This window comes from Alternaria alternata, assembly GCF_001642055.1.
Source record: "Alternaria alternata strain SRC1lrK2f unplaced genomic scaffold CC77scaffold_17, whole genome shotgun sequence".
In the NCBI taxonomy this organism is placed as follows: domain Eukaryota; kingdom Fungi; phylum Ascomycota; class Dothideomycetes; order Pleosporales; family Pleosporaceae; genus Alternaria; species Alternaria alternata.
In genome coordinates this window covers 231,905-256,013 of record NW_017306206.1, presented here as the reverse complement: position 1 = coordinate 256,013, position 24,109 = coordinate 231,905, and the positions used below count along the sequence as shown (strand labels likewise).

General features: G+C 52.8%; 6 protein-coding genes across 6 annotated transcripts; 4 read left to right on the top strand and 2 right to left on the bottom strand.

The window, feature by feature from the left end:
• Nucleotides 1-191: 191 nt before the first annotated feature.
• Nucleotides 192-1,200, top strand: CC77DRAFT_1022703 (hypothetical protein). The gene is made up of 2 exons (XM_018525523.1): nt 192-230; nt 285-1,200. The coding sequence occupies exon 2, from the start codon at nt 591-593 to the stop codon at nt 1,122-1,124; it is 534 nt and encodes a 177-aa protein (XP_018383235.1). The 5' UTR covers nt 192-230; nt 285-590; the 3' UTR covers nt 1,125-1,200.
• On the bottom strand, nt 1,166-9,524 carry CC77DRAFT_1022702 (hypothetical protein). The gene is made up of 3 exons (XM_018525522.1): nt 9,408-9,524; nt 4,003-9,215; nt 1,166-3,956 (listed from the first exon to the last, which is right to left on the bottom strand). Exons 1-3 carry the CDS (start codon nt 9,409-9,411, stop codon nt 1,503-1,505), a joined length of 7,671 nt encoding a protein of 2,556 aa, XP_018383234.1. The 5' UTR covers nt 9,412-9,524; the 3' UTR covers nt 1,166-1,502.
• Nucleotides 9,525-10,857: 1,333 nt separating this feature from the next.
• CC77DRAFT_941291 (NADPH-cytochrome P450 reductase) lies at nt 10,858-13,002 on the top strand (the record flags this gene model as incomplete). Its single annotated transcript, XM_018534790.1, has 2 exons — nt 10,858-12,651; nt 12,706-13,002. The coding sequence occupies 2 exons, from the start codon at nt 10,858-10,860 to the stop codon at nt 13,000-13,002; spliced, it is 2,091 nt and encodes a 696-aa protein (XP_018383233.1).
• A 3,416-nt stretch (nt 13,003-16,418) lies between these two features.
• On the top strand, nt 16,419-18,778 carry CC77DRAFT_994304 (hypothetical protein; the record flags this gene model as incomplete). The annotated part of the gene is made up of 4 exons (XM_018536443.1): nt 16,419-17,395; nt 17,449-17,539; nt 17,589-17,770; nt 17,819-18,778. The coding sequence occupies 4 exons, from the start codon at nt 16,419-16,421 to the stop codon at nt 18,279-18,281; spliced, it is 1,713 nt and encodes a 570-aa protein (XP_018383232.1). The 3' UTR covers nt 18,282-18,778.
• A 300-nt stretch (nt 18,779-19,078) lies between these two features.
• On the bottom strand, nt 19,079-22,375 carry CC77DRAFT_994302 (26S proteasome regulatory complex, non-ATPase subcomplex, Rpn1 subunit). Its single transcript, XM_018536442.1, has 5 exons — nt 22,076-22,375; nt 21,944-22,008; nt 21,369-21,883; nt 19,361-21,320; nt 19,079-19,306 (listed from the first exon to the last, which is right to left on the bottom strand). Exons 1-5 carry the CDS (start codon nt 22,212-22,214, stop codon nt 19,286-19,288), a joined length of 2,700 nt encoding a protein of 899 aa, XP_018383231.1. The 5' UTR covers nt 22,215-22,375; the 3' UTR covers nt 19,079-19,285.
• A 145-nt stretch (nt 22,376-22,520) lies between these two features.
• On the top strand, nt 22,521-23,932 carry CC77DRAFT_994300 (serine/threonine-protein kinase RIO2; the record flags this gene model as incomplete). Its single annotated transcript, XM_018536441.1, has 2 exons — nt 22,521-22,642; nt 22,706-23,932. The coding sequence occupies exons 1-2, from the start codon at nt 22,580-22,582 to the stop codon at nt 23,930-23,932; spliced, it is 1,290 nt and encodes a 429-aa protein (XP_018383230.1). The 5' UTR covers nt 22,521-22,579.
• Between the last annotated feature and the right edge of the window lie 177 nt (nt 23,933-24,109).

The window sequence follows — 24,109 nt, the reverse complement described above, 5'->3', positions numbered from 1 at the left end:
AATGGACTGCATCAGTCAGCTAGCCATCATCAACACCACTGCGCAACTAACGGCTACTTTGTAACGTGCATGCAGCGCCACGATCTTCCTGGTGGCTGTGAAACATCCGCGCCCTACAATGGTGAAATGGAATGCGACTATATGGACTAGACTTATTAGCATCAAACCAACTTGCATTTAGTCTTTGAGATCTTCTAGGCTTGTTCCGATATTGTCTTACTATCTTCAAGGAAAGTCTATCGAAACGAGGACGTCTTATGCCCCATAACTGATGCGGTCTTCAGGAATCTTCACCTGGTGCCACGACATTCATGTCACGTGTGCAGAGGTTTGCTCGCATGTGCATCCATGGATGAAGGCCACGGTTGAAACACATCACGTCTACTGCAATTCCTTATAGCAAGCGAGTGTGAGTACATCAAGACTATTCATAGCTTGTGAAGACCATCTATCACACGCACCTCATCATTTTAATGTACCAAAATGTCGCCACTGTCTCTTGAAGGAATCCACGCACGACATCTGATTGAACAGCACTTACAAAAGCCCTCATGCAACCCAGTCTAGCACAACACCCATACCCAGTAACAATGCTCAGCTACATCTACCACCCAGCAGGCCCCGTCGTCATTCGCACAACTAGCGCCGCCATTTCGCTCATCTATCGCGACCGCGGCTGGCTAATCACACAATCCTTTTCCGACGTCCTTCGTGACCACCCAGAATGGCGGTCTACGCCAGCTCCTCCCACTCCAAAACCTACACACATTTCTGGAGGGAGCATCGCGACCCGCATAGGTTCCGTAATATTACCCTTCCTCAGTACTACGATGGCAACAATCCCCAGCCATGCACCGACTGGCGTGGGAAGTTTGGCGCCTATAATAGTCGGTAACTATGGTAGAGGAGAAGTAGAGCGGAAAGAGCAACAAGAGTCAGTTGGTAATTTTGCGCCAATACATTGGATGACAGCGGTAGAACGATCCTGGTACCGGGATCGTGCGTTGCCTGTTCCGATCATAGGGTGGCTCAAGTGCGATGAAGGCGAAGAAACATTTGAGTATAGACTTGTTGGTGGGGAGTTGGATTTCGAGGCACCACCAGGGTACGATGCGCACGAGTAGATGTAGACGATGGAGGCAGACGCCAACCGCTCAATTGTACATATGGCGAGAGAAAGATGGCGAACATGTATAGGACAATAAACATTCTAATCGTATTAATGAAAACTGTGGTATCTCGCAAGCAAAATGCAGCTAAGAAAGAAGGAGCGGTTGGTAACTTTTTGATGTAACCCGTACATGCGCATGCGATAACCCGATCCTTTCCTCATATTGAAAAACACCATCCGAATATTGCGCCGTGGTATCTTGTGGTCGTTTCGCTGATTCTTTCTATACACACCCATACATTATCCCATATATATCAGACGCCCACTCCAATGAGCGCCATACTTCATTTACCATCAAACGCATGCTGTCAGTTCACTTATGATAACTCTCCTACAGATCTGCGCTTTTAGGGTTCACCAGATAGATGTCGGGCACTTTTGGTACTTGCGGACTCTTCTGTAGCGCTAGCTTGATTGCATCCCGCGTCTTTGCACCTTCCTTCTCTCCGCCACCCCCCGTCAGCCGTCTCATACCACTCCTAAAGCGACTCCTTGTGTCGTGAGCAACAGGCTTGATAATGTTCTCTAGACTGAAGGTGCCGCCTTTGTCTGTGCTGCTCGACCGACCAGCAGAGTACTCGTCATCGGAGAAGGGCTCATTTTGTTCGTCGAGCGTGGTTGATGAGAGGGAAGGAGAAATACGTTGGGGTTGGTTTGGCGCCGAGGGTGACGTTACGGAGCGGGAATGGAGACCCGGGCGGGGATGACTTGTTGGAGGCAAGGCGCCAGTAGAGGAGTTGGCGAAAGAGCTGAAAGCGCCTGGTGTCATGACACCTGGATCCCTAGCTGGGGAGAGTTTGACATCCGAGATGAATCCCGATTGAAAAGAAGTCACAGATGCGTTCCTTGTGAGTGATTTGTGTAAGATTGGCGCCGTCTGCTGATCGTAAAGGTTCTCGCGCATGTCGTGAGCATATGGTCCGTTACCGTACCGTCCCGAGGACGAAAAGTTTGGTAGATCCGTCAAGGTTTCCGCATCATCATCGTCCTCAAAGAAGTCATCCAAGCTGTCTAGTTTCATGACTAGTTCGCCAATGTGACTGTCGCCACGGGTGTCCTCGGAAGTCATGGTCGCAGTTCGGTGGTAGTCGGATAGTGGGCTGAACGGGAACTCCTCTTGGCGGAATTCTACCTTGGGTGTCTCAGTGTCCGGTACGTTCATTTCGTCAAAGTTTCCGCACGTGTAGAAAACAGCATGAACGTTCGCTCTTGTCAACTGCGAATGCAAAGCAGGCATTGGAATAGACCAGCCGCTTTCTTCAGGGATACCGTACAATGATTGCGTCTTCTCGAACTGCTTCTTGTATCCTCTGGTAGAGTGGGAGCCTGCCATGCTCATGCGAATGTGCTGCTTGTCGAACGGTGTGAGGGTACTAGTCATGTTGAGATTGATGACGAAGTCAAGAACCCTTAAAGCTTGTGGGCAATATGCGCTTTGTAGTAGTCGTAGGAGAGGCGAGAAAAGATCAGATCCTTTGGATGCCATTTCCGGCTTGCGCATGTCGATTTCAGGTAGCAGGATGCAGAGTACTTCCATCGTGTTGATCTTCATCCAATCGATCTTATTCATGAGTAGACCGAGAAGGAATACCAGGCTACCGAACTCATGTTCCGAATTGAACGTAGAACGTATAGCAGACATTGTCTGCGCAAGGAAGTCTTTTTCATGGCGGTACCTCTTCATTGCAAAGGCAGTCAACGCCTCGGAAAGCGATGTGCACTGGTAGTGCTGGTCTGCGACTTGTGCAAGCACTTCTGCAGTGGCGCGGATACTTGAATCTTGTGCTGTAGAGTCAAATGAACGCAGAAATCTTGGCAGATTCGCAAGAACGGTGTACGTCAGTCGGCTATCGTCACCCACGATACGGCTAGAAGGTAGTACCACCAGTCTTTCCAGGATTCGTAAAGACCGGTCCAGGCATGTACTTGATCTGATGCCCTTGTACGTCAGTTGGGCAAGGCCTTCGAACTTGCCTTCCCACTTATCCGGGCAGCTTTCTTCTAGGATGCTCAACACCTCCTCGTCACCTAGATCAAGCTTGTCGAGAAACTTGTCTAGCATTAAGAGGCTCTCCATGAATTCGCCTTCGTGTATAGTATCCAAACACGCGCAAGTCGTCCAGAACAGCTGAGGGTACTGTATGAGATCTTTAGGCGCTAATGCCTCAATGATGGTCCGTAGCGTTGTCAATATCTCCATAGAGAAGGTCTGTATGTCACTCTCCTCATCCGAGATGGTGTTAGAAAGTCTGGCGAGCATGTCGGAAAGCATTTGCTGATCGAGCGAACTGAGAATGCAGCGGAACAACTGGAATGACCGACAAGCGATATGTCTGACCGGGCAAGATGTGGCCCAGTTCAGTGCTACTCGACCCCAGGCTTCTCTCAGTCCAGGGTATGCAAATGATAAGAACTTCATCACCTCGCCAGCAACGTAGCCCATTGGCTCAGGAACCTTGAAGGTTGAGTCTGCCACGTCCTTGCCGTTCTTGTCAGCATAGCTCCATACCACCTTGGTGTCATGTTGTCGAATGCTCTCAACGAAATCTTCGATAGACCTTTTGTCGATGCCTGGTGTGTCGTCTTCGATCTTGGAGATGACTAGCTCGTGAATCAAATGCACAAGCATCTCACGAGACTGGTCCTGCACCACAGAGGTGTAATGATCCCAGAGCACCAGGACCACTTGTAGAAGCAACGGAATGTGCTCTTTGGCTACCTCTACTGGGGACACCATAAGGTCAACCAGCAAAATGAGGCAAACCTGTCCCAAAGCAAAGCCAGACTACGCAGGTCAGCGTAAATCAGTATGAATTTCATGTTATGCTTACCTGTTTATTGCTACTTGGCAGAACCTGGGTGAGATCGGCCAAGTATGGAAGATTGACAGCGTCTGGCGGCGGTGGCATAGGCTCGCGCTTCTCGCTTACCATAGACCGTGGGTTGATCTGTAATAGCAGGAACTCAACGACCTTTAGTCCCGCAGGAGTGCTGGAAAGATGGACTACGATCTGTTTGGAGTAGTCGACGTAGTTCTGTTCTCGCTTGTCTAGACAAAGATTGATGATGAAGTTCAAGATAAGTTGAACATTACCACCGTATGGTCCAGTTGCTAGTGCTTGCCAGAGTGCTTGGATCTCATTATGTAGCACGTTGCCTGATCTGTAGGTGATCTCGAACAAGTTGACGAGTAACATGTAAGAATTAGCAGTCGGTCCTCCGTCGGGGTTGACTTGCAGTTCGACAGACTGCACCCAAGGAAGCATAGCGGCGACCATGTTGCGCTTATGGTCAGGCTTGAGATCTTTGAAGTAGTACGAAAATTGCGAGAAGACCAAGAAAGCAAGCTCGGCATGCTGCTTGGCAAGCCTTCGTGATGTTTCAAACTGTGCGAGCTTGTATACCGCGACCGTCTTGTCAGAGATGCTGATGTCCAGGTCCTGTAATTTCGAATTCTTTCCTTCACGAGCCTCAAGCGTTCGGAGTAATCGCGTGGACTTTGTGCGTATCTCGCTGTTCTCATGTCCGAGTGTGTAGAGACCGGCGCTTAGTACTTTCCAGAATGGCAAAGTGTAGTCCTCGTGTTGGGTGAGGACCTGAGTAACAACTTCGAAGTAGCTCTCGAGAGCTTTACTAGAGACCGCGAGATAGCACATTTCAATTGCCTTGTCTAGCAGATATGGATGCTCGCGATTGTGCAATATGAGATTCGTAAGTGCTCGGCGACCAATGGCGTGTGTTCGATCGCTCGGAGTTTCGAAGATGCTCTGTATCCATGAGAGCATACGAATGACATCGAACTGAAGCAAGACTTTGCTATCAGTTGTGATACTAACAGGCCCGCCACAGAGTGCAGCCATAGCGCTCAAAGCCGCGGTTCGAAGATCACGTTTTTCAATTTCAAGGGCTGCAGTTGCGTTACCTTTGCTGCTCTTATCCACCTCTCGGTCGAGCATGGAACGACGCATCTGCTCTTCACGCTGACGAATCTGAGATTGATTTGCTGCGTATCCGCACCATTCTTCCATTAGAGTAAATGCCGCTTTACGAGCTTGAAACGGCATCCAGTGCAAAGGATCGCTGGTCTTGTTGATGCCCTCAAACAAAACTTCCACAAGGCCACAGTAGTGCGTGCGTAACTTCTGGTAGCGCGCCTCAAGTTGGACTTCTGTATCACTCAGGAAAATTCTGAGATCCTTGGTGTAGTTCATTAAGTTGTTGATGATCCACTCGTCATTGTGGGCTTCCGGAAGTTTGAGGAATTGTTGCGATGTTAGCTTGTATACGTGTGTAATCTCTGTTCGGAGATGGTCGGTCCGGTAGTTGATGGGACGGGGACTGCTAATGGTTCTGTTGTGATTGCCCAGACGCATCTTGGCTTCTTCTGCACAAGCAGCCACAATCCCCTGAAGCGACTCAAGTAATGTGCGATAAAGATTCAGGTTAACGGAGCCAAGACCAATAACCGCAGCGTCTCGTATGGCGGCATTGTCTACTGACAGGAAGGGGAGGACTTTAGAAAACAACTCCGTGGCGGTATGTTGCTTGTTTGTGCTCGTTTGTGAAGACTTTGAGCTCTTCCGCGAGTGCTGACCTTGCGTAGCCGACATAGCGGTCGGACCCAGGCTCGTTAAGGTTGTGAAGGCAAATATGAGATACAGTTTCCATTGTTCGATGACGACTTCTGGTGAGGTCGAGGCAAGGCGCCCACTGAACTTGCTAGCACCAGGCTCGTACGGTGAATAAGGCGTTGTACGCTGGCCCTCAGCCAGGGACGATAGAGTGCGATACATCTGAGCAAGTCTGGCACATACTATGTCTCGAGTAAGAGTCACAGCAAAAGGGCAGACCTCAAAACTGATTCGCACCAGATTTGGGAAAATCTTGAACCATAAAGTAGCGTCATACGGCACATCGCTGCCGCAAAGTTCCACGAGTGTGCTCTGCACATTGCTCTTGCGCATGCCGCGTTGTAAACGACTGCGCTCAGCTAGCGACAGCTTCTCATCGCTAATGTCCAAGACCCTCTGGGGGCTTCCTTCCATTACACGGATGACACGGGTGTTGGAGCCGCCCAGCGCCGTATCAAACTCAGTGATGAGACGTAGCACGGTAACGGCGTAGGAGCGGACGCGATGCGAAGGTGAACATAAGAAGAAGAGGCCATGTGACTCAACTTCGTCAACGTGCGCCCACACAGAAGAAAGATCAAGCTGAGCAGCTCGATTCCCAGAACCGTCGTCCGGTGTATCCAGGGCGGCCTTGCGTGTCTTCCGCTTAATCTCTTCAATCCATATCTCTAACAGCTCCACGTAGAGCTTTAGGGTATTCTCAATGTGCCCAGCTCCCAGCATGCCGCCATCAGACATGGTAGCGTAACGATCGTCGAAGTTGAAGATGAAGCGTGCAAAGCCAATTGTGACTTGTTGTGCATGCGACTGTCGGGCTATGGACTTGAGTGACTGAGCGGACGATACAGCGATGTTGCTTTGAACATGGGCAGTTCCGGTACACAAGAGATTTACAAGTGAGTTGAAAGGGATGTGTGGAGACAGACAGCGCGGTAAAGCCTGAACAGCGACATGTAGAAGATCATAGAATCCTTGCCGCAGGTCTGTAGTAGTCATATAATCTTCGCGAGGGGCGAAGCTGAAAGCCGCTGCCATGGGCGTCTTTGGTGTTTGCGAAGAGAACTTCTCATCCAATACGGCCTGCCCTCCAAATGCATTGTCGCATATGATAGTAATTTCTCCCAGGATTTTGCAGAAACGGATGTAGTACTCTTTTGCCACTTCGGCGAATCCAGTGAAATTCACAGGACGCGAAAGACGCTCCTCCTTGAGGAGACTGGACTTGATAGGCAAAGGTTGCAGAGGCCGTGGACTGGAAGGAAGAGCAGGAAGCTCGTTCGAAACTGCGTTTGGATCGTAATCGAATGTCAGTGGGAAAGGTGGCTGCTCGGTGTTCTCGAGATCAGCCATGATTGCGAGGAACGAGCGGATACCAATGACCATACGATCAGGCTCAAGATTTTCAACGCGCAACTCCCGCCCTGACATGAACATTTCCGAATTGAGTAGAGGAAAGATGATGGTCTTGAAGCAGAGGTCTTGGTACTTGTAGCCAATGATGCGCGTAAGTTGTATCAAGGGTTCAGCAATGGCTGGTTCGGTCGAGAGGTATGACCGCCTTCCCGGTTGGAACACCATCCGTATGATCTCCTCTAATCGACGCACGGCGACATTTGGTGCCTCGGTTCCCCGTCTGTAGATGTAAGTCCACACCAGCCGGCATATACCTCGAAGGGCGATGGCTCTCGTTGCGCGCTCCTTCAGTCTTGGTTGAGTAGACAAGGCAAGCGCGAGCCACTGGGAGAGAAATGTTTCGGTTGGAGAAGCACATAGGACGGCGGCCATGAGTGGGAATGCTTCGTGCCAGTGTTTTGGCTTGCCTAACAATATAGCAGCGCGCTGCTTCATCATATCAATCACAGCCTTCCACTTGGGTGCATTGAGCTCGATGGTAGCCTTTGAGGTGATACGGAGCAGTAGTTCCCGCAAGACTTGGCAGTAAGCATACTTGACTGGCTGGCCGTGGGCACTAGTGAAGAGCTTGGCCATGGAGAGCATGAAGTCGCACGTCCGGTCCCATGTCTCTTCTGGATATGACTTGACTTGCAGGTGCCTCAGAGCGCGGATGAGCAGAGCGCCTTTAGCTTCGTGATCCCTGTTGTACTGGTTCTTCTGAGCCAAGTGACCATCTACGATCTTCAGGTCGGTGACGAACTTTTCTTGCACCTGTTCGAATATGAGTCCACTTAGCACGCCGAGAAGCTGGCTGTAGATGATCCAGTTGGCGAGATTGAGCGGAGATATGTCCACCATATCAGGGTCAACGGTGCTAAGTTGGCCATAGAAAAGACCAAGAAGACGATCGGCCATCTCGAAAGTTAGATTGTGGAGGTCGGTTTGCGTCATGATTTCGATCAATACTCGGCAGAGGATGTAGGTTGAGACGGTCGAGCGCTGCTCCGCTTGGGTCACAGTCTGTTGTAGAGCGACAATGTGCTCGGGGCCAGATGCTACAGAGGCTGTGGATCCGTTTTCCAAGTGTTGAACCGGTTCGGTGTTCCGTCGAGACAGGGCGGGATGGAGCTGCAGTCCCGGAGTGGCTTGTCGGGCATTGAGCAGCTGAGTGCGCTGTTTGGACGCTTCCTCACTCTTTGCCTTGCGCCATAGCATAATGGTATCAATGAGAGGCTTCGGCTTGTGGCGCGCAATGTGCCCCAGGGCTGCTATGAGTTGATCGAAGGTGGGGTCTACGCCAGGCCCACAAACACCCTCTACCCTGGCCTCGGGCTGGCCTCTCTCCGTCATACATTGGTTGATCTTCTGCTCGGCCTGGCTGATGAACGAGTTGAAGAGGTGGTGCAGCGCATATTCGCCAACCGTCTTGAGTTCGTGGGGGTGCGGCGGCGGGTGGCGCGACTGGGAGCGGTGGTGATTGTGACCTTTCCGCGAGGATCTGGCACTCGGCGCCCGCTCAGGCTTGCGCTGAGGTATGCTTCCATCGCTGGATGCTGCCTGGGCTCCCACACCGGCATAGACATGCCCTGTACTCGCGCCAGGCTGCATGCCGTTGGCGGCAAAGGCCTCGGCTATCGACTCCTGCGACATGACGGCTCCATCGATGGTTGCGCCGGCGGCGGCGGCGATGATCTGGGGGCTCAGCGGGCTTGTGGCGGGAGAGTTGACGAAGCTGGTGTTCCGCGAGTGCTGGATGCCGTGTACGATGGAAGTGTTGCGATTGTGGGCATAGGAGCCCGACGGTTTGCGTTCGAGCGCCTGGAGGGTGCGGTCGGGGCTCGAATTACTGCTGGTAGCTTTGACGGCCGGTGTTTGCGAGCGCGAGGCAACAGTTCGGGACGAGGCAGTCAGCGCACGCCCGCGGGTCTGGCTGGGCTCACGCGAGGCCGACGAGGGGCTGTCTATATGGTGCGACACATTCCCAGCAGCTGGTCGAGCTTGCAGGAGAGGGAAAGCAGCTGCATCGGGCAAGGCACAGGGGTCAGCACAGTTCTGATGCAGCGCGGAGAAGCGTCGACGTCGAGATAAGGGTCCTTATGGCACAGCAAAAGCCGGCACTGTCAAACTCCAAGCCGCGTGGGGAGTGCGTTTCACGGTACCTCGCACGGCTTGGGGACGACCATGCGATACACAAAGAAAAAGCTACTCACACATGCCGCAGGCTTCCCGTGCAGCATCTTCCGTGGCGGGCGGAGAAAGCTGCAGCCCGTCAAACAAAGCTCAAGACGTAGATGTCGCCGTTGAGAGGGTCGCGACGGCTGTCATGGATGTCTGGAGGTGGATGAAATGGGTAAGTAGAGATGCCCTGTGCCTGACTAGCCGGTGTCTAGCCTCATTGGTGGCAACGATCATCCATGGCGCCCGGCATCAACACGGCTCTGGAGATCGATCCGAGCCTGGAGATTATTCAGTCCCACGTGGTGCTAATCTGGGACTGGGCATGCGAGGTTATCGATACACCCGACTTCGTTTTGATGTGAGCTTGCTTCTGCCATGTTAGCATGCTCATGGATCCAAAGGGCAAGGATGATGGCGCTTGCAGATAACATTCACCAGCGCTCGGGCGCGGAGACATCAACAACGCGGTGCACATAGATCTCCATGCGGATTTGATGCGCATTGGATCTGGCTGACTGCCTTGCACGTTCTCCATGAGCTGGGTTCCACCGATTGTTGAGAAATATGGAATGCGGTATATCATCGACGCGGCGCAGGTGTGGGCAAGCCATATAACTATAAGATTATACCCGCATCAGGCATAGTCCTCTCTTTGCTTCCAAGCCCGCCTGCAGTTGCTCTGTCTACGCATCAACGATATAGACATTTCGCTTATCGTTCCGTCCTAGTCGTCCCGAATATAGATAGCAACGAACGACCATATAGAACTTGCTAGATACGCAGCTACAAGCAGGATGCGTCGTCAGCCCTGCGCCATCCCGAGGCCTGGTCATGTTCTGTTGCGACCTGGTCTATCTTGTTCTGACAATCACATGCCGCCCAGCTTTCCGAGACAACTGTGCATGGCTGCTGCATCTGCCTCAACACCGGCCTGACTTTGCTCCTCTCGAGGCTCCGCAGCTGCATCTGCCGCCCTCGCACGAAGCCATTGTGTTAGGCTCTAACGATGTGCCCCACAAAGGTCCCGAAGTGCTGGCGGGGTTCTTGGTAGACGTAGCGGAAAGGCAGCGACGCTCGGGAAAGTCAGGGTCTCGCACCCTCCACCGGCTCTCATAAGTAGCCTCCAGCGGAATGAATGCGGAACACATCGGCACCCGATGGGCATCTGACAGTCTGTGACGGCACCACTTTTGGCCACTTTTGCCATGCCCGTGTAGCGGTCAGGGATCTGTGAAGTCTAAACAAAGGCCTTTGTTTATGTACTGGCTCAACAACGTGCTTGCGGCTCACCGGCCCCAGGTCTCGATAAGATTGAGTTGAGACGCACGGCCCACTTGCCATTCCGACGCTCCGTTGCGAAGCCGAATACAAATATTACCGTGTCGTTTCCAATCCCTTTCCGGACGGCAACTAACTACTGTGTCCATGTCAGCGCTGCCCCTCCACCTGCCTCTGACTCTCTGCTAACCACCGAACAGCACCATGGCACAACTCGATACTTTGGACATTATCGTGCTGGCCGCCCTCCTGGTCGGCACGGTAGCCTACTTCACCAAAGGCACCTACTGGGGCGTCTATGGGGACCCCTACGGCAACTCGCTGGCCACGGCCAATGGCGCTGCAAAGGCTGGCAAGTCGCGCAACATAATAGAGAAGATGGACGAGACGGACAAGAACTGCGTCGTCTTCTACGGTAGCCAGACGGGTACGGCTGAGGACTATGCTTCGCGTATATCCAAGGAGGGTCACTCACGCTTCGGCCTCAAGACTATGGTGGCAGACCTGGAGGAGTACGATTTCGACAACCTGGACACCTTTCCCGAAGACAAGCTCGCCGTCTTCGTCTTGGCCACCTATGGCGAGGGCGAACCCACAGATAACGCTGTCGAGTTCTACGAATTTATTGGCTCCGAAGATGTCAGCTTCTCTGAGGGTGGCAGCGCCGACGACAAGCCCCTCAGCAAACTCAACTACGTCGCATTTGGTCTCGGAAACAACACCTACGAACACTACAACTCCATGGTCCGCAACGTCGACAAGTACCTGACAAACCTCGGTGCCACCAGATTGGGTGCTGCCGGTGAGGGTGACGACGGTGCTGGTACCATGGAAGAGGACTTCCTCGCCTGGAAGGAGCCCATGTGGGCTGCTGTTGCCGAAAAGATGGGTCTGGAGGAGCGTGAGGCTATGTACGAGCCCGTCTTCGAGGTCACCGAAAGGCCAGATCTTACTCCCGAAGACGACACTGTTTACCTTGGTGAGCCCAACAAAAACCATCTTGAGGGCAACCAAAAGGGCCCATTCAACGCTAACAATCCCTTCATTGCGCCCATCGTCGAGTCCGCCGAACTGTTCAACTCTGCCAACCGAAACTGCCTACACATGGAAATCAGCATTGCTGGATCCAACCTGTCATACACTACCGGTGACCACATTGCCATCTGGCCCAACAACGCTGGCAAGGAAGTCGATAGGCTATTCAAGGTTCTTGGCAAGGAAGACCAGCGACACACCGTCATTGCAGTCAGAGGCCTCGACCCCACCGCCAAGGTTCCCTTCCCGTCACCGACCACATACGATGCTGCTGTTCGCTTCCACATCGAGATCAATGCTGCTGTGTCCCGTCAACTCGTCTCCGTCATTGCCCAGTTTGCGCCAAACGACGATATCAAGGCTGAAATCGTGAAACTAGGTAGCGACAAGGACTACTTCAAGGAACACGTTACCGACCGTAACCTCAACCTGGCACAGCTTCTCGAAATCACTGGCAAGGGTGTGACATGGGACAAGATTCCCTTTTCTTTCCTCTTCGAAACCATGGTCAAGATCCAGCCTCGTTACTACTCCATCTCCTCGTCGTCTCTGGTACAGAAGGACAAGATCTCCATCACTGCTATTGTCGAGTCCATCGAAAAGCCCGGTGCGCCATACGCTCTGAAGGGTGTCACTACCAACTACCTCTTGGCCTTGAAGCAGAAGCAACACGGAGACCCCAACCCCGATCCTCATGGCCTGAATTACTCTATCACCGGTCCTCGTAACAAATACGATGGTATTCACGTTCCAGTCCATGTCCGCCACTCCAACTTCAAGTTGCCTTCGGACCCCTCCAAGCCCATTATCATGGTCGGACCCGGTACTGGTGTCGCACCATTCCGTGGATTCATTCAAGAACGAGCTGCACAAGCGAAGGCTGGCCAGAATGTTGGAAAGACTATCCTCTTTTTCGGGTGCAGAAAGCAATCAGAGGACTTCATGTACGCGGATGAATGGAAGGTAAGTTGTCAAGTGCCACAACCACCACCAAGTTGAGACTAACAAGATACGCAGCAATACCAAGCAGACTTGGGTGATAAGTTCGAGATGTACACCGCCTTTTCGCGAGATGGTCCCAAGAAGGTTTACGTACAGAACAAGCTCGAGGAAGCTGGCGAGGAAGTGAACAAGCTGCTCGAGCAAAAGGCCTACTTCTACGTTTGCGGTGACGCCGCACACATGGCCCGCGAGGTCAACACTCTTCTTGGAAAGATCATCTCCAAGTACAGGAACGTTTCGGAGACAAAGGGCGAGGAGATTGTAAAAGCCATGAGGGCGTCAAATCAATATCAAGAGGACGTCTGGTCATGAGCTAGGAACCACTGAGAGGAGTTCGGAACGAGATTTTTGAGCATGCATTTTCATGGGTAGAATGGTGTGAGCGACGGCGTTCGATCTGACGACCGCATTTCGTGTTGGAATATACTGGCTCTGTATCTGAGGCCTGGATGACCATGTGCGGATATCTAACCGCTCACTACTCTGTATAGCCTGCGACGTAGACAAGTTGATTTGATGAATAACAAAAACATTAATACCTCAAGATTTGCTTCTTACTCAGGTGACTCTGATGGGTATCAGAAAGATGTTGAGCGATGCGCGACCTAATGCTGTGAGGCCCTGTTGTGGTAGGTAAAACGTGCGCTAGTCCAGGGTCCATGCCATGATTGGCGCAAGCGCACGCGGTGCCTGCCGCGTCGATCGCGTCCCATAAACCTCGTCTCTTCGATGAACATCAGCCTTGCGTGCATATCGACAGCTTCGGACTAATATCGACATCTGCCGTTCCTGGCTCATGACTGCGCCGCGATAACTGATGAAGAGTCTTTACGATCACAAGCTCAGGTTACAGCCCCCAATGTCTAGGTTGCCTGTCTGGACCGCTGCGTGGCAAAACTTCATTGCTCAGAGGTGCAGGCACATCTCTTTGTACAGGGCACTGACATCATGCGTACGGTAATGGTTTGTACAGCAGTTCCGGCTAAGTGTCGTCTTCTGTATTGACCTGGTTGCGCATCGCATGCTGAAAAGCTTTACGGTAGGATGACCACACCAGTCACTCACCGCCGCAACCTGAGCATGCGGGGCATTGGCTCGAAACCCGGAAGAACGCAGTGCTTCGAAACGCCATGAACTTTAGCGAGGCTTATATGAGGCCGGGCTGTCCCTCATCTGCTTTCTGTGTCACCTCGCGGATGCGACTAGAAAGAGCCGATCTGCGTAGTATGTCTCTTTCTGCGATCATGGTAGCAGGAAGATATGAATTCCAGGTTTGAGGTCAAGCCGGGTCACGTTGGAACATTCGCAACGAAACATTTGTCAAGCAGCTCAGTACAAAACGCAGAATTTGGAGAGACATGCATGTAGACAAACTGCATGCTTCTCCGCGCGCACAGCATGCACAGATCCTAAAAGGACCTTACAGGCAGGCATTTATGGAGCAATCGACGAATAATTGTGTACCAGAACGCCACCCGACATGGACCCTTGGAGGTGTCCTTCACTTGCTGAGTCTAGGCACGAGTAGATGTTCTCTAACTCTCCTCTGTCGCTACACTGCCACGAGACCTACAACAGCCGCATCAAGAGCCGGACAACCGGCCGGATAGTTGTTTTGCAACATATGCGACACGGTAATCAGTGCGCTTGCGCCCACGCAACACGCGAGGAAGCGGGACATGTTCCATTCGTGAGTCTGTATCACTCCAGCGCCATCAGGTCTTTGGTGGAGCACCTGAGGATCTCGTACACGATGCAGGTTAGTACCTTGTCTCTCACTAGGTACAGGGCTGCCAGCTTGTTCGACACCTATCCATAACTCATACTATCTTTAAGTATACTCGGAAAGGTTCATCGCACATGGCTATCTTCGTTGCGCTTGTCTTGTATGAGCGGCGAGGTTGGTCGGGCCACAGGCGTCGGATATACTCCTTGCATCTGCGTCTTGGTGCAGATATTCATGTGCCCTATCAATAGCCTCGAGAATGCAGATTTTATCGCCTTGCATATCAAGAAATTCTCGGACGACGGCGCATCTCCAATGACATCAGCTGGACTTTTCCATATCCGTCTCGAGACCGCGACTCGAAGCTTTACAATCGGCAACGGCTGCACTGCGCCGGCTCGTCGCGCAGGTTACGGGCGTGCAACAGGTGCGCCGCCCCGTCAAGCTATTACAGGTCTGTGATGGGATGGCGGCAGTTTTGCTGTAAAGCATTGTAAGAGAGTCACCCTGTTTGTGTAGCCACACTAAGCGCCAAATAGACTGGATGGTCTTCAAACAGAACCTGGGCATGTCTCGAGGTCTGGGAAGGGCTGTTGCGTGTACCCGCATGCTGATCAATGCGTGGAGGTGAGGAAACGACAGGTCTATTTTTCATAACGAGAGCCTGCGCGCCAAAGTCATCGCGTCTGTTCAATTCGACGTGCGTGGATACTGTCCGCAACTCAACAAACGATGACATACCTTCTTTTCGACGTCATGTTACGAGACTGTTCAGCCCTGCTGCAAGGGCGACATGGCTGCATCAGCCATTGCCACAGTGAGAAGCTGGCTACTTAAGTGGAAGTTAGACTCGACACGTACCAGTTGACGCCTTGTCATTTGTATGCTACGCACACCGGTCCAAGAAAGGCATGGCTGCAAAGATGCATGTGCGAGGAGTGCACCACTGATGCGACTCGTTATGCTTGCAGCGCTCGCGATACCGTGTTCCTGGTACGCGCATTCAACACTGTGCGTGCTTGATTGTAGCGGATATATAAGAGCAACACGTTTTGCACCACGGTGAGTAGGACAGCACCACAGCTTCGCTCGAAAGCCAGGTTTGACATCACTATCTAACAGCTCTTTCAACAATATTACTCAGAGACTGCCGCGGCGCGACAGCCAGACAGAGAAGCCACGATACGCAGGGTGCGAGTGTTGCATGTTCTCATCCGTCCATTCTTGCTCGGAGTGAATTCACTAAGAATGTGAGTGTTTCCTGTGTTGTCACATTTCCTCTTCGCAACTTCCCTTTGTCGAGATTGAGGCTGCCGGTTACAGTCCGCCGGTGGTCTTCCACCGAGACATCGCGACTGCTCTTTCCCCATCTGCTACGCCTAGACGCCATCATCGAGTACAACAGCTCGCCTCATCCTATCGTCCCTCGTCTCTTCTTCACTCTTCTTCACTTCTTTCTCACCAATACGCATCAGTGGCCACATTCTTTGTAGCTTTTCCCAGGTCAGTCAGTCTCCGTCTCAACCTATCTCTCACTGTCATGCAGCATTCCGATACTGACGTCTCGGCAGCTTTGGAGTCACTACCAGTCCCGCACATTGCACAAGTTTGACATTTACGGCCCAGTAAGTCCCTTTCACTTTCACCATCCCATTTTTCTGCCTCATGCCCCGCTCTGCCACCGCCAGACCTAGTGAGCTCCTCCCCCACATTGGCTGGCGAGGCCTGCTTTGCTCGTCCTCATCGATCACCGAGCAAACTTGCTAGGCCGAACCCCAGCCTCCCCATAATGGATAAAAGCTAATCTTTCGAGCAGAGCAACGTTCTTCTCTGCATCTCAGTCTGTCTGCCAAGCTCGTTGTTGAGATCCTTCGTCGCAGTCGTCCTCAGGCTTGCATCCTTCAGTCTACCTGCCCCTGCTCGTAGCCTCAGATTCCAGCCCCGGAGACCTCATCGGTCTTTCACTCTTCCTTCGGTCAGCGTCACTTCAGAGCTCGCTACAATGTCTACCAACGGTCGCCAGCAGAGCTACGCGCCTCCCAACGCGGGATACAAGGGACAACACATTCTCAACAACTACAACCAGCACGGACAAGGTCACGGGAGCGCTCAATACCTCCCTCGAGGTCTGCCTATGTCCCCCCACGGTGATAATGGTATGCAAGGTCTGACGAGCAACTTGGCAGCTCTCAACATGCACGCATCCTACGGTTCGTCCGCTACCTCCAAGTCTGCTAGCTCTGCACTTTCAGGGGGTTCATCCGACTATGGCAACATTCCTCTTTCTAATGGTCAAGGACTCTGGGTTCCCAACCAGCAGGTTCTCGGATCCATGTATCAGATGATGCCTGGTGCTCAGCAGCAGACTGCCATGGCGGCTTCTCCTAGCATGTACAACCACACCGGTGCGTACGTTCCGCAGGCAGCTTACCAATATGGCCAAGCTGTCATCGATAACAGCGCTATACCACCGGCATGGGCTGCTCGAATGTCCTCCGCCGAGATGCCGTCGCTTATGACACCGCGTCGTGACTCTATCTCCTCCAACGAGAATGACAACCCAGGCACACCTTACGGCAGTGGTGGTATGTATCACCGCTTTGGCAACAACACGGCTATTATGGATCGCTCGCCGAATGCCCTCTACTCCAGCAGTGCCACTCCTTCGCCATCACAGCTGGTCCACCCCTACCAGGTCATGGCGCCCACCCCGAAGCAGCAGACCATGCCCACATTGCCTCCCAATCTACTGGCATTAGTGCACCAGGAGCCCCCCATTCCTCGGGCCATTCCCGCTCCTAGCTCCCCGCACAAGCCACTCGACCGTAGCCTGGAGAACAAGACTGGTGAGACCAACGTTTACATCCGAGGCCTGTTGCCCGAGACCACTGACGAGATGCTTCACTTATGGGGCAAGCGTTTCGGAGACATCCAGAGCTCCAAGTCCATCATCGACCTGAAGACCAACCTTTGCAAGGGGTAAGCAGTTCCCCAAGCATCCCATCGCCCCAATGACTGACTATCCTTCGCAGCTTCGGATTCATCAAGTACCATAACTTCGAAGACGCTGAGGACTGTATCCGCGGCTTCCACTACCTCGGATACGAAGTCAGCTTTGCTCGGGTATGTTTCCTTACGCTCATATGCAATGAACTTCACTGACGCTCTCTAGGAATCATTCTACTCCAAACTCAAGAAGTTCGCCGACGAGTGTAACACCAATCTTTACGTATCCAACATCCCCAAAAACATGAACGAACATGAGCTCGCCTCCATCTTCGCACCTCACAAGGTCTGCTCGAGCAGGATACTTCGTGACTCTTCCGGTACCGGCCGTGGTGTCGGTTTTGCTCGGTAGTTCACCCGTGTGCTACCAATCTGAACGTCGTTAACGGTCTATAGCTTTGAATCTCGCGATATCTGCGACGAGGTCATCAAAGAGTTCAACAACACTCCTGTGTCTAAGCCCGGCGGCGAAGAGCACCTCATTCAGATCCGCTTTTCCGATACACACGAGCAGAAGATGTTGAAGCAGCAGACCGCAGCTGGCCGTGTCTTCCGTGCTGCGGAGTACGAGGTCGGTGTTGCCCAGGCTAGGGCACTGGGCACGCCCGAACGCTACCTCTCCGTCTCTCCGATACCTGCAGGTCATGCCAACGAGTTCGAGATGTTCATGCGTGGCCAGCGCCAGCCATGGTCACCACCAGTGCCATCGACCCTTGGCCCAGCCCGATCTTACTATATGCCTCAGGGCGGACCCATCAAGAGCGATGATGGTGTTTCTGACAACGGTGTTGATGTCAAGACCAACCCTGCCACTCCTGTGAAGGCCGATACGTCTGCTTCACCGAGCCCCACCAACTAAGCATGCACCGCCTCTTCCGGGTCGACCATCGATATACCTTTCGTGTACGCACTATTCTTCATGATCGCTTCTTCACCATCCTCCAGTCACATTTCCTTGGAGACTCCTTTTGGCATCGATCCTATACCACAAGTATACTCTACGAAGGCCACGCTATATCAACATGCCACGACACGACGCTTTCGTCGTTCCTTTCTGTCGCTTGTTCTGACTTCCATGCCCACATCGTTGGGCCCCTAATACTTTGCTCTTGGCGCCAGCACCTCGAACGTATCCTTCTCATCGGCAGTCCAGTCTCGCGTTTTCCTTTCAACTAATATATTTCAGTTGCTTCTTTCACATTTTAGAAGTATTTGTTAGCATCTGGGCAAGCCAGCAAACCAAAAGGATCTTAGTGGGTCATTCAATGTATCTCTTTCTCATCGATGGCAAGGGCAGGTTTCATCAGCGGTGGCTAGGGCTATGGTCGGATTTGTCGTAGTCTCGATAGTTCGTCGTATAATAGATCTTCTTCCAGCTCAGATTTGTGCTGGTGTTTGCTCTTCAATAGTTGTTCCCTCTGACATCTCCAAAGCCTCTTCCCGCCCAGGTGCCAACGACTCGTTCCGTTCAACTCCACATCAGATTCGCATTGAGTCTTCACCGTGTCAACATGAGACGACGAAAGAACCTTGTAATATCTTGGCACCCAATCTGGGTGTAGTGAAAGGGCATCGCGTGCTTCTGTGGTAATTGTAGCTTGACCTTGGTCACTGTCGCATTTATATTCACGCTAGACTTCGCTGAAAGGAGCATTTGTGTCAATACTTTCATTTCAGTTCATTGCTCTTGCACATCTATATATACAACGGTGTGCCCCTCGGACTTGTCGTTGTGTCAGTGCGAGGGTTGAGGCAGGGACCGTAATGCTATTAGAATGCCAAAATGCTTGGTGCAGACCCTCTATATGCCCTGCGCGATGTCCTAGACATCTCTTCCTTCTTTCCGCCTCTCACCGGAGTCCTTCAGTCCTCCCACTCTGGGTTCTACAAATCATGTTAGTCTGGCTAGTAAGATCACAATGAGTTGGAATATCATACCTTTCGCAGAATGACCACGCCCTCCAGTACGTTGGTGAGGCTAAGGTACTTCTCGTCTTCCAATTCGGCTCGCTCGCCGTGCGCCAGCAGTACCGGCGTGCTCTGTGTTTGCCATCCGGTGATGGTCTTTGGCCTACCAGCCTGGCCAACAATATCGACAGCCTGACCAACGCGGACGTTGACCGTCAATGGCTTGAGGTCCTCGTCAAGCGTGATGAGGAAGCGCGGTGACATGGCGGTAGCGAGGTAGTAGAGAAGGTAATGTGAGTCACCAGCAACGAATGACTTTGCATCGATCAGGGAAACAAGAACAGTGAGAAGACCCGAAGCCGCTACGCGAGACAATACCTGACGGTCGGTATGGAATGGGTTGAGGGATAGTGTGCCCTTTCCTGCGTGTAGCAGACCTTGTGCTATGCGTACCATGAAGAGAGCGTTGGGGTCACGGTGGTAGTAGCTGGCCAATTGGCGGAGCAGTTGTGCGAGACGGGCGTTGTTGGTACCAGCACCGCAGAGACCCATGGCGAAGATGGCGTTGATGGCGACATCATTGTCGTTGTCGTGAGAGTAACGCGAAAGAGTGTCGTAAACCTTCATCTGCGGGTTGCTAGGGCTGATGAGACCCAAAGCGAGAGGCACAGCCTTGCGGATGTTAGCCTCGCCATAGTGCATCAGATGGCCGAGTGTGCGGAGGATCATTTCTTGGCCAACATCCTCGCCCATGGCGACTAGTGAGAGACCAATGACAGCGTAAGACTGTAGTAGCTCGTCACCCTTCTTCTCCTCGTTCTCGTCCTCGATGTGCTCATTGCAAATATGGAGCAGTTGCTGAATCTTCAGCACAGCACCCGTACCTGCCCACGCGCATACTTCGGTGAGTACAGAGGCTGACTTGGCCATGGGATGGTCGAGCGCCTTCAGTGTCTCCAAGATGACGTCAACCTCTTCTTGCTGGCCGAAGAAAAGTAGCGCAAGACCAAGAGCCATGAATCGGGTCCACTTGTCCTTGAGCTGCTTCGTTCGGTCCTCGTCCAAGAGTGTGTTCATCAAGGCATCTGTGACGTCTCCGTTGGCTGAACCAACAAAGATCATACCGAGAGACAGCGCTGCCATGGCAGAGAGCTGCATATCAAGGCTGGTATCGCTGACGATTGGCAATAGGATGTCCAAAAGGTCTTCCTTATTTGACCCTGCATAGGCGAGACCAAGACCCATGATGGAAGCGAGGCGGATATTCTTGTTCTTAGAGTTGATATTGTCCTCGTCGCCAAGCAGGGCCATGGCGGGATCTGAGTCCATGCGCACACCAGAGTTGAAGATTCCGGTAGCAAGCATGGCACCGGCCTTGACCATGTCGTCCTCAACGTGTGTGTAGGGATCGACCTTATCGAGACCCTCTTCTACGTCCCAGAGCATGAGCATACCCAAAGATGCGGTTGTTGAAAGCATGCCTTCTTCCTTGGTCTTCCAGACCCAGCTGCTCTTTGTGTTCTCGTTAAGCATGAGCTTATCATTTGCATAACCGGTGTTGACAAAGGCGTTGACGAAGGCGGAGGCGAGGTTGTGTCTGGCAGAGTCGGTGTTGGTGAGTCCGGCAGTCCTGCTGCTCTCAAGATGTGTCTTGTAGATGTCGTCAGGGGTCTTGGGGTCGAGAATATTAAGCTCCTTGCCCAGCGCCTTGAAGTGATCAGGCAGGCGCGTGTTGTTGATGCACTCCTGGAGCTCGGGGTCTTCGTCTTCGGAGACGTCGAGCCATATCCGCTGTCGGCCGCAAAGGTAGGCCATCTGTCTTCGAATTGACTTGTCTTTGGTAGCGTTGAAGGCTTCGTGGATGAGATCGGTCTCGTGTAATCGTATCGCGATGACGATTGCCTGTGTGTACTGCTTGTATTTGGCGTAGATTCGGTAGGTAGTGCGGAGGAACTTGTCGTTGTCCGGGTAAGTGAGTAGGGGTACGTTGCTGCTGATGTCAGTGTCACTCGTGTAGGCGAATGCGACAATGTCCTACCTGACCATGTATAGAGCGACTCTCGAGTATGTGTTCTCGTCAATGTATTGCTCAATCTGATCAATCATCTCCAGCTCAGACAGGATGTCAACGGCATCCGCCTCTGCGTTGTGCTTGAGGAAGAAGGGGACGAGGTTCGAGGCAAGGTCGGTGACATCGTCGGTGGACTTGTCGTCGTTCAGGCGGTTCTGGTACTCTGTGCCAATTTCCAGCGCAAGGTGGCGCATGTACTCGTGGCCCCAGGAGCCGAGATCTGTTGAGGGCGCCTCAAGACGGTACTTGAGGCAGTCCAGGCGGTCCTCGTCAGAATACGTCATTCCCAGAACAGACATCATGTCGGCGAGCGAGCGCTTGTTCTCGCCTGCGGGCCATGATGCGTAGGCCTTCTCTAGGGCCTCGTAGTGTGGTCGGAGGAACTTGAGCGGCTTGGGCACGGCCGTCATGGAACTCGTCGATGTCTTGATGAATTCCTTGATCTGTTCGAGCGCGGGCTTGTAGAGGCTGGTGTCGGATCCCTAGTAAACACATGAGGTCAGCGCATGCTGCGAGGGGCAGCTTCCATGGTAGCAGCTCACCAGTATCCGCTCTGCCAGCATGTCCAGGTCGCTCTTGAGCTGTTGATCTTCCTCGCTAAGCTCCTCTGTGGTTCGCAGTCAGTGCATGTCCATGACGATAGCCACTACAGCTGTGCCCAAGACAAAACATACCGCCAGTTGTCGCAACACCGCCCTTCTTGTCGTCAAGATCTGGCTTTGCATCCTTGCTCTTGTCCGCGTCGTTGTTTGCCGGCGCCTTGCCCTTGCCCTTGTCGGCGGCCGTGGGCTTCTTCTCGTCTTCCTTCGCCATGTTGATATGTAGCTAGGACAAGCGGCGAAGTGTGTGTCGGGACGGAGCGGCGTGGATAGCGACTGTGAAGGGGAATCCGGGGGGGCTATGAGATGTAGATGGCCGCTCAAATGGGTCGGGAGAGCGAGAGGCAAGTCAAGTGGGGAGAGTGATAATGGCGGATTGATGTCGATGAGGCAGCTCTTGCTTCGCGTACACCACTTCCGCCGCGCTAGGGCCAAGCACCGTCCACCGATGATGAGCGCCGCCGCCGCCGCCGCTCAGGCCTTCGAGAAACCTCCAAAAATTATTGTCGTCGCACCCAAACCCCGGCGTATTCCCCAACCCGCACCCGCAAGGCTTTCCGAGTCGCACAATCTCTCACCATGAAGCTGAATGTCAAGAACATCCGCTATCTGGCCGCAGACGACTGGCGCGTCCTCACTGCGGTATGCGCCCGCACTGTCTTTCCGTACGTAGTGGGGGACTAACGCTGATGAAGACCATGACAGACAGAGATGGGCAGCCGCAACCATGAAGTCGTACCAACCCCCTTGATTGCCCAGATCGCTGCCCTTCGCTCAGGCACCGGCGTCCACAGGTGCATTTCCAACCTCGCAAAGATTGGCCTCATTGCCAAAGTCCGAAACGCCAAATATGACGGCTACCGGCTCACATACGGCGGGCTCGACTACCTTGCCCTGCACACCCACCAGAAGGCGTCGACGGTCTACTCGGTCGGCAACCAGATCGGCATAGGAAAAGAGTCGGATATCATTGTCTGCGCCGACGAGACGGGCAAGCAGCTGGTTCTCAAGATCCACCGTCTGGGCCGCATATCTTTCCGCACCGTCAAAGCGAACCGTGACTATCTGCGCAACCGCCAGGGTGGGTCGTGGATGTACATGTCGCGCCTCGCTGCCCTGAAGGAATTCGAGTTCATGAAGGCTCTACGAGCAGAAGGATTCCCAGTGCCCGAGCCGGTCGGTCAGAACAGACATACAGTCATCATGAGCCTCATCGACGGTTTCCCTCTGCGTCAAATCTCAAAAGTTGGCGATCCGCAGGAACTCTACGCCGAACTGCTCGCCCTCATCGTTCGTCTGGCGCAGTATGGTCTGATCCACGGTGACTTCAACGAGTTCAACATCATGATTGAAGAGAAACCCGAAAAGGACGACACCGTGTCACTGGTGCCCACGCTTATTGACTTCCCGCAAATGGTCTCAATCGATCATGCCAATGCCGAATACTACTTTGACCGCGATGTCGCTTGCGTAAAGCGCTTTTTCGATCGCCGATTCGGCTTCAAAAGCGACGAGCCAGGTCCGTTCTTCAAGGATGCCACCAAGAAGCTTGTCAAGAGGTTGGACGTCGAAGTACAAGCGTCTGGCTTCAGCAAGAAGATGGCGAAAGAGCTGGAACTTTACATGAAGGAGCATGGCATCGATGGTGATGCTGGAGACATTGCCACAGGAGTAGAGGGAGAAGAGGTTGACGGCGACGATGACGATGAAGGCGGCGAGGAGGACGAATTTAGTCAAGAGGAAGACGGCGGCGTCTCCCTCCAAGGTGGCCCTGTAGGCGACGAACAACCTACTCTTGCCTCACAGATGACCATACTCGAGATTCGAGACAACGACCCACTACCAGACCTCAAGGACATTAAGCCGCCTCCACCATCCGAGCCCACCATGACCACGAAGGCTGCCAAGAAGAAAGCCGGGTGGGCCATCTAGACCTGTCAACTACATCTCGTTTCCTTCCCATTCCTGCGATACCCAGACTCTATGACTACCTTCAGGCCACCTTTTCATGAAAGAACAAAAGTTGATAGAATTTATATTTGTATGACTCGCGTCCAATGGAGGCATATGAATCACGATCACATTTCTATGGCACATGAAACTTTTTTT